The sequence below is a fragment of the Argentina anserina genome, chromosome 4, assembly GCF_933775445.1.
Source record: "Argentina anserina chromosome 4, drPotAnse1.1, whole genome shotgun sequence".
NCBI classification, from domain to species: Eukaryota; Viridiplantae; Streptophyta; class Magnoliopsida; order Rosales; family Rosaceae; genus Argentina; species Argentina anserina.
Window position 1 is genome coordinate 23,811,425 of NC_065875.1, and position 12,340 is coordinate 23,823,764.

Consider the following 12,340-nt stretch of genomic DNA (forward strand, 5'->3'; position numbering starts at 1 on the left):
TAAGGTTTCTTGATGTTTTTATTTGGGAAAAATTAATCTTGATGTTTACCCCTTTTGACCATATAGACTGCATATGACTTTAATATTTATGAATAAAATTGATTTTGGGCCCCCTATATTGTAGGTTGTCAAGAAGCTAATGCAGACAGTACTATCTAAATCTTTATGACTTTCGGTACATATCACTCATATTTTTCTCGTAGTTTGTTCTATTAGGCTTAGCAAAATATCAGTATATGATTGTTTATCACACTCTGAACCATCTTGCTTTGTGTTCCCATTCTTCATATACTGTCTAGTGTTTACTTTCATTTTTAGCATCAAATTATAGTACTGGTCAGTCATATCATAGTCTGTACTGCTTGTTGAATAAGATACTTATACGTAACGGAAGGAAATTCCATTCGTGCCTAACAGTCAAAGGGCCAAAGTAATTAAGCAACCAACTAAGAAGGGTTAAACATGTATTGATGGATCATCAACGTAGAAATGTGAGGTTTATTCACTTGGGTTTTTGGGGGTGCTGTACTGGTATTTAAGAAGTATATTGATTCTTTTTTTTTTTCGATTAAAAGTTTATTAATTCTTGTAATCAGCTTAGCAGCTGCAATTTGGTAAGCTAGCACCAGTTTCTATGTGAAGTTCTTCACAGCTCAAAGAGACTGTAGAATTACTTGAACTCCATGTTGTGGACGAATAGTAAGAAACTGAGATGGCGAATGGACATAGCCTGGGGAAAGGGTAAATGAGTAGCGTTGTAGAATCATAGACAGAGCAATCTTGGCTTCAGTCACAGCAAAGCTGATACCTACACACATTCTAGGTCCCAATCCAAATGGCATGAATGCGGCCATATTATCCTTGGTAGCTTTAGAAACCCCTTCAGAGAATCGCTCTGGCTTGAAAAGTGCAGCATCTTGTCCCCATAATTGAGGATCATGGTGAAGTGCTAAAGGTGTGACAAGCAATTCAACATTTGCAGGAAGGAGGAGTTTCCCCAGTCTAACTTCCCTTGCAACTTTCCTTCGCAGCAGAGTAGCAGGAGGATAGAGCCTTAGAGTCTCATTGATGATCATGCTCATCTGCATGCATCAAAATAAACAAAGAGTCTCAACTAACTTGGAACATTTCTGCGCACAGAAAAGCATAAATTAAATGTCATAGATGTGCTTACTTTCTTGAGTTTTAAAATGCCATCAGGTTTTGGATTTTGTTTCCCAAATAATTGTAGGACTTCTTTTCTCGCTTCCTCTTGCCAATCTTGGTGTTGTCCCAGGAGAACAACAGTCCAAGCAAGTAGAGTATTAGTGGTCTCTTGTCCAGCAAAGTAAAATGTCCTGCATTCTTCAACTAATTCATTCAATGAAATCTGATTCTTCTCATCAGTACTGTGATGAGCCTTCAAAAGCAATCCTAGAAAATCGCTTCCCAAGATTTCTTCTTCCCCACTCTTAGCCACTGCCTTCTGTTCTCTTTTCTTAACCATCTCCATTATGGAGTCCCGTATTCCTTTCTCAAGCTTGTCTGATTCAATCTCATCACTGGTTCTAAAAACTTTGCTGCAAGTTTAAACGAATGAAAAATCAACAACCCAAAGAAAGAACAACTCTGTATTGTACAAACTAATTAGAGAAACTAGCTAGCTGGCTACCTCATGCCAGGAAACCTGACTTTGAGAAAGCTTTTGTACAATAAAGGGTAGAACTTCATCATCATTTCAAATATTTTCTGTCCTTCTAAATAGCTGCTGCCAAATGCTGTCCGGGAAATCACTTCCGAAGTGAACAATCTGAATTCCTCATTTACATTAATCTCTTTTCCTTCCTGATTTTTCCACCTTTCGGCCATCGCCTTGGCACTAGCTATCATGTCTGGGAACATGTTCTAGTAATAACACAGTACCATCATGAAATTATTAGCCAGTTCAATAGTGACCGTACTTATTGGCGTGTTTATATTCAATACTTACTGTTAAGCTCTCTCCATGAAAGGCATGGTTCGACAACTTTCTCAACTTCGCCCACTTTTCACCTTCTGTGATGGTAATGCTATCTCCTACTAGCTTCTTCATAAAGTTACTAGGCCTCTGTTTTGGATATACTCCATCTTTGTTATTGACGATCTCTTTGATCAGCTCAGGTTCTGTAACAACCAAAACAGGTTGTGGACCATACCATTGAAGAAAATTCCTCCCTGTGTAACAGCAATGACTAAATCAAAATCTTTGAACAGAGTTTGTTTAGAAACCATACAAGTTAAGAGAATGTAAATACCATAGCTCTTGGTCCATGTGTGAATATGAGGTTGAACTCTAGGAAATATATCGTGTGATAGATTTATGGGCCTCCTCATTGCTTCCTTTTGCATGTTGGAGATTTCCTTGGTATTCCCATATATAAGTCTGTAAGAAGGACCTTGAATTCCCTGCAGAGCCATCAGTTTCTGAATGCGAGTCGGAGTCCACCATAGCTTATGAAAGGTCTTGACCAGAGCTAGGAGAAGCAACAGACAGAGAAAGCTTAAAATCATGGTTCTGATTTCTGTGTTTCTTCTAGGACTCAGTGAGTGCTATATACCTGGTTGCTTTTGATAACAATTATTGACCTGGATTCTTTGGCATGCCACTAGTCACAAATAAGATGCTACTTTTTGTTTTTTGTTTTTGAATTGTTTTGTGTTTGGGTAATAGACACTCATATAAAATTGTCCCTATCTATATATTGTTCATATATTATTATACCATTTTCCGGTTTTTTTTTTGCTGCAATGCTGCATCAGAAAATAATACCATTTTCGGTTTTCCTTCACAATGATTAAGCTGCATATAGGGTTCATCTATGAATTGACTATGAACTTTACCAATCTCTAACGTTGGCTTCATATATGAATTAGAGTCTGCTCACCATAAACAGGTGTACGTTTTCTTCCGGGAGGTTTAATTTTTCCAGTACAATCCTATACATTCCCTTATTAATTAGACGTAAAGAGTTAAAGACGACCAAACACCTCTATTCCGAGTTTCAGAAAACTTTGTTGCCCTTGAAGCAAAGATAGCTATGTCAATGATTCAACTTTCCCCAGGTTATGTCCACTCACCTTTTCAACATACTACTGTTCGCCCTCAGAATGGAGTTCAAGTAATTATACAGCCATGGTTATATGTGAAGACCAGAACTTCCAATGAAATCTTGAAGTTGGACTTATATATTTTATGTTAGCTTATGAAACAGCAACTGTTAAACTGATTGTCAAAAATCAAAATGGTGCTTAAACACCACATCTCACCTGAATAAATAAACATCACATCTGTGAAATCAATTTATTCAATCTCCAAACAGGGACACTACCTATGCATATCTTGACCTTAATTCCAAGGCAAAGGTGGAGTTTTAGGTCCTATAAATTTTCTTTTTTTGTGTGTCATATATACAAATTGCTAAACTTTGTTTTTATTATTCCTAACAAAATAGAAGCATTTCTGATCTCAATTAGATTAATGAGCTGCAGTGTGACAATTCTACCATATATTTTTACCAGCTTAACGCTATGGAAGAGAATTTCTCTGCTTTCCAACATTGATAAAGGTTTGGTAGCTAATACAACCTTGGATTGAGAATCAGTTCCTTTGCTTGTTGAGGCATCACGACTCGAGTACCGAAAACTACCTCCACGAGCTCCCTTTAGTTGCTTTTCCACCTTAAGAGACAACTTACATACATCATTGAAGGTCCAATACTGCTGCAATTGCACCACATTACCAAATCTCAGGCTTCAAACCTACAAGATACCGAGCTATTGATTGTTCCTCTGGCTCTACCAAATCACATTTAATCATGAAATCTTCAAATTCTCCAATAAAGTCTTCAATAAACATCTCCCTCTGTTTGAAGTTGTGCAGCTTGAGGAAAATCTCTTGTCGATAGTCTTCTCGCAAATACTTTCTCTTTTTTAGCTCCCTTTTCATCTTCTCCCAAGTCACAATCTTGCCTCTTCCTTCTCGTTCTCTCTGCCTTTTAAGTTTTTCCCACCAAGAGGAGGCACGTTTTCTCAGCTTCACCGCAACAATTTTCACCCTACTATGATCTCTAACTTCCTTCAAATCGAATATACGTTCTACTATGTGAAGCCAGTCAATGAACTCATCAGGTTGTGAACGACCCTCAAACTCAGGAATGTCAACCCTGATATCAAAATCTTTTCGGTGACTCCGATTTCTTCTAGGATGATCAGCTTGAGAATTCTCATCATTGGAATTCTGATTTGAGTCTTGGTGGAAGGGGTTTTCTTCTTCTTCACCACCACTGGAAGATTCCTCTTCGATATCATGACGATCACGCTGATCTAAACGTTCCTGAAGTTCTTGCACAAGTCTCTTCAATTCCTTCATCTCGAAATCACAATCAGGACCACCTCGGCCTCCTCGGCCACATCTACCACCCCGTTGCCCAACCATTAACTGCTCTGTTACCAAAACTGATGTAGTAAAACTATCGCAGGGAAAACCCCCAAAAGAGGTTGGTGCGGGGAACACCAATCTGTTAAGATACGCTCGCCACTCCAAGGAATCCACCAAGAAGAAGATAAGAGCAAAACTCGCCACTCTAGGAATCCACCTAAGGGATAAGAGTTTGGATGATAATTGGGAAGAACTGCTTCACAAAATTATACTATATTTCTAATAATACTCAAGTCCTCTTTAATAGAATACAAAGCTTCATTTTATACGACAAGGAAGGGAAAACATAAAGACTACTTATTAAAACTCAGAAATTAAGATAGTTATTCAAGTCTCCTAACTCCTAGGAATCTTAAAGATCATAACTGAATCATGATATCAAAACTCATCAACTTCCTCAAGTAATGCAACCAATCCTTTATTGTGTCTAAGTTCATCCTCGATATTATAGATGGTACTGAACTTTTTGACTTGCATTCTTGTAGACCTTTGGTGTTTGTCTAGGGACCCTAGGTAGAGCAAGTCAGTTGAGGCTTTGTGTTAGGCAACACACAGAACTTTGGCATGTTTAACATTGTGAAAAGTATCACTGGTCACTTGTATTATTACGCAGCGTTTTACACATTGCTATTTGTCACGCGTATTAAGCCGTCTGAGGATTCATTCTTAGGGGGTGTATTCAACTCTGATTTTAAATGATTCTGATTGATTTATTATAATCAATGGATTCTGAAAATCCATAGATTATTTCAACTCCACATAGATTCAGTCAGATTTCATTGTATTGTATTTATCAGATTTGTGTTGATTTGTTTGGATTTCACAAATGCATGTATGATTTTTTATATTAATATTAAATAATAAAATAGAGAACATGGAGAATTAATAAGTTGGTTTTCTTTTTTAACAAATTACAAAATAATAATGTCTTTTACAAAGTAATAAAAATATAAAAACAACCAAATATTACATAGTGAAAATTGCAAAGACAATCAGAAAAATACATCAAGAGGCTACATACTCATCCATTCCGACCTCATTGTCATCATAGTCTTCATGATCCCTCTCATTCGCATTGTCCTCATTATTTTCATTCTCATTTCCTTCAATATCATTGTTATCTTCTTGACTTTCATTATCACCATTATGTGGTCTATCTTCCCACATAGCTTCAGCAATATTAAGTCTCCAAGCATTAGCCTCATTATCACCATTATGTGGTCTATCTTCCCACATAGCTTCAGCAATATTAAGTCTCTAAGTATTAGCCTCTGCTCTTTGTTGTAGTTGACTTTGAGAAAGTAGTTCAAGATTCTCATCTTCCATATCAAGTTCTTCATCATCTTCTACTTCATGAGGAAATTCATCGGAACGACATTCTTTACGAAGAAAGTTGTGAAGACCGGCACAAGCTAACACCAACTCTGCTTGTGTTTGAAATGGGAATGGAGGTGTGGTTTTGAAAATTATGAACCGTGATTTAAATATACCGAAAATCCTCTCAACCACATTTCTTAATGATGCATGACGAAGATTAAACAACTCACTTGCATTTCGGGGATGTCAACCTTGACCACCAAAGTCTTTGAGATGATATCGAACACCTCGTAATGGAGCTAAAAATTGACGTCGATTAGCAAACCCACAATCTACAAGAAAATATTTTCCTAGTAATATACAACATATTTGTTAGCATAAGGATAACATATACTCACAAGATTTTCGAAAAAAAAATGACAAAAGAAATATCAAACATGATTATTTATATAACAATGAATTACCTTGAGGAACCTCAAGTCCATTTCTCCTTGATAAAGCATCATTTAACAACTTTGAATCATGCGCCGACCCTTCCCATCCGCTTAGCACATATATGAACTCCAAATCAAAGTTGCATGCTGCTAGTACATTTTGAGATTGAATTCCATGGCGGTTACGGTAGCTACTAACTTCACGACCTTTTACCATGACTGGAATATGAGTGTCATCAATCGCGCCAATACAATCCTTAAACAATAAAATAAATTATTAGTAAAACTTTTACATAAATTACAAAATAAGAAAAAAAATTAAGTAAACAAAGTATTTCATTTAACATACTTTAGATATTTATGTACCTTAAAGTAAGGCCAAAATCGTGTGCTTCCCCTTATTTTAGATGGCACTACAAATCCCGGTTTGATCATCATACGTGGTGCTATAGTGTTCAAGGCCTTCAAAGTTTTGTTGAAGTTTTGACTAGTTGTAAAATGTGAGCGATCAAACCTTTCTCGAACATTACCGTATCGATCATTGTGGCCCACAATGATTAAGAACGTAGCCACCATCTCTTCAACACATATATACCGTGTATCTACTAAGAGTCCATCCTCTCTAATAATCGTACACAACCTTAGGAACACATCTGGGTACATTCGGTGCAATTGTCGGAAACTTTGTGAGTTTTCATTCAACAAACCTTAAATGTAACGATATCCTTTCTTGGTAATAGGTCTTCTTTTGAGCGGACGATGAATGCGGGGATGGATCATACTCATGGTCTCTCTTAATGCAAATATTAATGCTTGAAATGCCATCAATACATACTTGATTGTTTCATAAAATTCATCTTCAAGTTCTTCTTCATCTACATCTTCTATGTCTATCTCTTCCTCATCTATTTCCTCCACTTCTATTTGAGTATAAAGGATAAAATTGGCTGCAAAAGATATACATACACATATATATTAAAGATATACATACACATAAGAAAGAATTCAACTCAAATGAACAAACACTTTAAATTAATAAAGCGTTAATCATACTACAAAAGTAGCAATAATAACAAAATAATAGCAAAGTCGATCATCCGATAACATAAAAAGATTAAATGAAAAACACATGAAAGACCAAATGTATTCTAACTCATAATACAATTTCATACGAAACGATACAATCCCATCTTGTGGAATATCCAATTTGATCGCTCTTGAGGAGACATATTGAAAAAAGCATCCTTCTTGGTTTTGGTATCAAGCAACTCAAGAGCCTTGAAACAAGTAGCTTCATCCAAGTTTGGGATCTCCTTAATAGCATCCCAAATTTTATTTTGTCGCTCTCTTTTCTCTAATATGATAATCATAGATTCAAAACCGGAGTATAGTTTATCAAGCTTCTCCAGGACACCATTTTGAGGAATGCTTCCAAGTGAGCTAGAATTTCCTTCATACTCACTTCTACTTCTTTTACTTTGGGAGGTTCCTCTCCTAGGAATCTCTAAATTTTCAGGGAATTGGAGGATTGGTGTTGGATGAGTTAATGAAATATCTTGATTAGTTCCAACAAATGATCCACAATCTATATCACAATGAATGTCATCTATATTGACCTCTCTACCTTCTCCAACACCTATTATCCTTGCATCAGTAGCACTACCCAATCCAATTGAATTTTTCCCGACCGCTACACCATTCCCAACAGCAATTTCTAAGTCCTCATAATCATCAACTGTCCCATAGCGCAAGTCAAAATCCTTTGGATGAGTCTAGAAAAAAAATGAAATATTTAAATTATTATTGCATCATTTTTAACCATATGTTTTATTATGAAAATAACGTAGACTCGTATATTTAAGAAGCTCACCTCAAGGTATCCATCCCAAACTTCATTAGAAGCAGTGAACTTTTTTGTAGTTGAATCATATCCAAACCCCGAGCTAAATTTCAAAAGGTTACAGTAAGAGACCCATCGATCTTTAAACCTGTAATAACCCTAAATTTTCAAATACAATATTTGATTTGATTTGAATTCTATGAAGTTATGAAATTCAATTAAAATGAATATGATTGTTTACAACTTTACGGAATGGAAACGAAAACGTTCTCAGAACGTTTAATAAGAAAAACGTTATGTTTCCGAACGAAATTATTGAATTTTATTCCGTCACCCGTTTGCAAAAACTTCCTTCACGAAAGTTGTAGAGCTCGTCGATACGAGTTCGTGATTATGTGACGCGTTCGAATCAGACGTCGTACGTAAAAGTTATTAACGTCGGAAGTTAGTTTCCGATTTTGGGAACGAGTATATAAAGAACTTTTCTGATTTAGGGTTTCCATTTGTGGAAATCCCTCTCTCTCTCTCCTCACTCTCTCCGCCTCCCTCTGTTCTCTCTCCCCGAAACCCTCACCCCCTCCTTCAGAAATCTCCCCTCCAAGATCAGACGAACTCCGGCTCCGTGCTTCTCACCGCCGGTCGCCACTCCACCACAAGCTCGACTGCGTCCTCTCCGAGGCAAGACGCGCCTCCCTTCATCGTTGTGGATCGACACCAAGCTCCTCCATTCTCTGCAACACACCACCGCCGTACAAGCCTTCCTTTGACGATGCTAGGGTGCAACACAGGTGCACCTCCATCAACCCTCAAGGCACGGCGCCATCTACGAACGAAAGGGGAGACACGACGACTCACCTTCGCAAGAAATCGGCACGATCGGCGACGAATCCGACGGTTCAAACGTTGATTGAGATGAGGGATTAGTATGGCTTGATTTTTTGTGTTGTTTGTGTGAATTTTTGAATGATTTGGTGTGGAGATGTTGGAGATCGGAGGTGGAATGAAGGAGAGGGGTTACCGCCGCTCTAGGCGGCACGTGGGAGTGCGTGGAGAGAGTGGGGGGCGGCGTGAGGCCGTGGGGGAGGAGAAGGGGGAGAAAGGAAGAGAAATGGGGTGGCGGTGGCGTGATACGCGCCGTTGGGGGCGTCGGCGCGTGTGCCCCACGTGCGGCGACGCGTGAACAGTGATTCCAAGAAGGGTATTTTGGTAATTTACTTACGTACGGTAAATGTAAATGTAAATTTTATTTACGTACGGTAAATGTAAATTAAATTTTACGTACGGTAAATGTAAATATAAATTACTTTCACTAATTGTAAAAGTATTTTGTAAAAGGTAATTTAGTAAATTTTATTTACTGAGAATTGTATTTACATTTAAATAGTATGTATACGTACATAAATACGTAAACATTACGTATACGTACAGAAACAATATGTATACGTACAGAAATACGTAAATAGTATGTATACGTATAGAAATACGAAACAGTATGTATACGTACAGAAATACGTATTATTTGTGTATCTGTACAGTAATACATGAACAGTACTGTGAATAGTGACAATGAATAGTAACCGTGAATAGTAAATTCGTAAAATCGAAAATTGCTGAACAGTAACCGATTATTACTGTTTCGGCATTTAAAGGTTTACAAAACGTTTCTAAATCCTTTTCTTATCTTTTCAAGGTGATCTATAAAGCGAGGAAATGATTTATCTTCGGAAATTGTGGGATTACGCTCGATTCGATAAGGTGAGTAAAATCTCACATATTTACGAATCTACCCTTGCGGTGATTCCAAGATTTTGCAAGAGTTTAAATATTGAAATACAACATGTATATTATATAGTGGAATATATATATTCGTATAAATGGTAAATAAATACTTATATATATAGTTTGCTATATTATATACTGTTATGAATTCATTGGAATTAGTCATTTCGATGACGAGAATTATATGACGAGTATGTGAATTAAATTGTATATGATTTTAAAATGTGTGTTAAACGTTTTATCTTCGGACGTGTTTATAAAATTAGAATATGTATAAGATATAGCGGATTATATATATATTGTATAAATGGTAAATAAATACATATGTATATAGCAGTCCCTATCCAGAGTGAAGCTTCAGAGTGAAGTTTCAATTTTGGCACACTTTTCGGTCAAATTTTTTCAGCATAAGCGATTCAATATTTAGGTATGCTATTCAAGATCATCTCTACAAAATTTCATGTAATTCGGACATCGTTAAGGTATTGAAATTAGATTAAATCAATGAATGAATTAAAACTGTTCAACGTGAACCGTTCGTGTAAATATCAATTTTGAAAGCTCAAATCATTGTCAAATTGGATGAAACTTTGTAGAGATGATCTTGAATAACATATCTAAATATTGAATCGCTTATGTTGAAAAAATTTGACCGAAAAGTGTGCCAAAATTGGAACTTCACTCTGAAATTTCAGAGTGAAGCTTCACTCTAGATAGGGACTAATGTATATAGTTTGCTATATAATATATTGTGATGATTTTTATTGTGATGATGTCATTTTGATGACAAGATTTTATCGAGTATGTGATTTTGATTTGTACAATATGATGTGAGATTATTGTACGTGATTTTAACATTGAGATTGTTAAAATGTTGATTTGTCTTCGGACATGATTTTTGGTACAATATGATGTGAGATTATTGTACGTGATTTTAACATTGAGATTGTTAAAATGTTGATTTGTCTTCGGACATGATTTTTGGTACAATATGATGTGAGATTATTGTACGTGATTTTTAACATTGAGATTGTTAAAATGTTGATTTGTCTTCGGACGTGATTGGTACAATATGATGTGAGATTATTGTACGTGTTTGGCAAGTCGGAACCTAGCCTTTGGCCGGGCGAAAGTTACGATACAGTTAGAGCTCTAGTCTGTCTGTCTTAGTACTGCATGTGAGGTAACGGGTGGTTATCTGCTCATGGGTACTCAGATTGTTTTGGATGTTGGGTAGCGGGTGGCTATCCAATATCGGCGGTGTATTACGAGAGGGGTAACAGATGTGTACCAGCGTTCTTGGTACCCGTATGATAAATGCATTTGGGTAACCAGAAGGGTTACTTAATTTCTCATGAGAGCTTCTTTTCATATTTCTTTGGGACAACCAGATGGGCCGTCCATTGACTCATGAGTGCATTTATATTTGTTTGATTTGTGGATTTTCGTATATACATTAATATGCGAGTTTTATTTTCATTTTACTCATACGAGCTGTAAAGCTTACCGGGTTTGTGTTTACAATCCCGGTGCACCAATTCGATGGTGTAGTGGATAACTCCGCAGGTGTGGATTAGCGGGATTTGACGGACTGCTCAGAGGACTTGAAGTTATTTATCTCCAGCGTGTGTGAGGATTTGGTGTGACTATCTTGTGAGGTTGTTGTGAGGATTATACATTTCCAATTGTTATAATGTTGAATTATAAGTTTGGGTTGTAATAATTGGTTTTTCTGAGTTGTATTGAGAACTCAGTGATGATCCGCTGTGCACGTTAAATGATTTCGATTTCATTGAGATTATTTTGGTGTTCTAACGACTTTGAAATTTTGAGTTTTTAAGCTCGAAATTTTAGGGTCGTTACAAAACCATCTCAACCTGCTTTGATAGTTTTTGTAGGTCTTGTTACACCCAAGGTTCTTATTAAGAAAATGTAGCATTCTTTCTTCCACAGTTTGCTTACTAAATATGCCACTGTTGTCACGACATCCCCTATTGGCGGCATCAACCATTAATGTTATTAAAGCATCACTCTCTTCCTTGGTCCACTGCTCATAATTCCTATTTTTTTCCCATCTTGTTGTCGATCAGCCATGATGATTATACTCTATTATACATACATAAACATTTATTTTCATTAGTATATGTATAACCTTTTGTTTTGATTCTTATTCTTTAACTCGACAAAAGTTAACACAAATGCAAATAAGCCATAATAAGATCAATGTTTCAAAAGAAACTGACATTTTCAAATCAATTAATATATATAATCCACAAATATAAAATAAACAATTTGCATGCAAAATGCATATGTATTATGACCTATATATTGCATGATCATAAGGATATAAAATGCATGTTAACCGTAGGTAGATAGTGTACCTTATATTAATTCCAAGGTTCCAAGATTATAGCTCCCAACAGATAAAATGAACATGTGGTTCTCCTGCAAAACCAATCGCAAAAGAATTGGGATCCATTAGTTAGACCCAAAGTGGAATCTGCAAATTTGAAG

The 12,340-nt window shown here is 36.4% G+C and overlaps 2 protein-coding genes and 1 pseudogene across 2 annotated transcripts; all 3 read right to left on the reverse strand.

Annotated features, from left to right (window-relative positions):
• Positions 1-545: 545 nt before the first annotated feature.
• Positions 546-2,529, reverse strand: LOC126791486 (cytochrome P450 CYP749A22-like). Its single transcript, XM_050517944.1, has 5 exons — positions 2,274-2,529; positions 1,970-2,193; positions 1,652-1,884; positions 1,175-1,559; positions 546-1,082 (listed from the first exon to the last, which is right to left on the reverse strand). Exons 1-5 carry the CDS (start codon positions 2,527-2,529, stop codon positions 654-656), a joined length of 1,527 nt encoding a protein of 508 aa, XP_050373901.1. The 3' UTR covers positions 546-653.
• A 3,184-nt stretch (positions 2,530-5,713) lies between these two features.
• On the reverse strand, positions 5,714-6,642 carry LOC126792434 (uncharacterized). Its single transcript, XM_050518851.1, has 3 exons — positions 6,574-6,642; positions 6,238-6,463; positions 5,714-5,802 (listed from the first exon to the last, which is right to left on the reverse strand). Exons 1-3 carry the CDS (start codon positions 6,640-6,642, stop codon positions 5,714-5,716), a joined length of 384 nt encoding a protein of 127 aa, XP_050374808.1.
• Positions 6,643-7,334: 692 nt separating this feature from the next.
• Positions 7,335-12,116, reverse strand: LOC126791488 (uncharacterized protein At2g29880-like; annotated as a pseudogene).
• Positions 12,117-12,340: the final 224 nt, after the last annotated feature.

Bases quoted from the DNA above. Each gene is read 5' to 3' on its own strand.
- LOC126792434 (XM_050518851.1), bottom strand. From the start codon at position 6,642: ATGATCAAACCGGGATTTGTAGTGCCATCTAAAATAAGGGGAAGCACA. The intron at 6,464-6,573 runs GTACATAAATAT...TTATTGTTTAAG, and splicing joins GATTTTGGCCTTACTTTAAG to GATTGTATTGGCGCGATTGA. The intron at 5,803-6,237 runs GTAATTCATTGT...CTCATGAAGTAG, and splicing joins TGGACTTGAGGTTCCTCAAG to AAGATGATGAAGAACTTGAT.
- LOC126791486 (XM_050517944.1), bottom strand. From the start codon at position 2,529: ATGATTTTAAGCTTTCTCTGTCTGTTGCTTCTCCTAGCTCTGGTCAAG. The intron at 2,194-2,273 runs GTATTTACATTC...GCTGTTACACAG, and splicing joins CACATGGACCAAGAGCTATG to GGAGGAATTTTCTTCAATGG. The intron at 1,885-1,969 runs GTAAGTATTGAA...TGTTATTACTAG, and splicing joins TTCATGGAGAGAGCTTAACA to AACATGTTCCCAGACATGAT.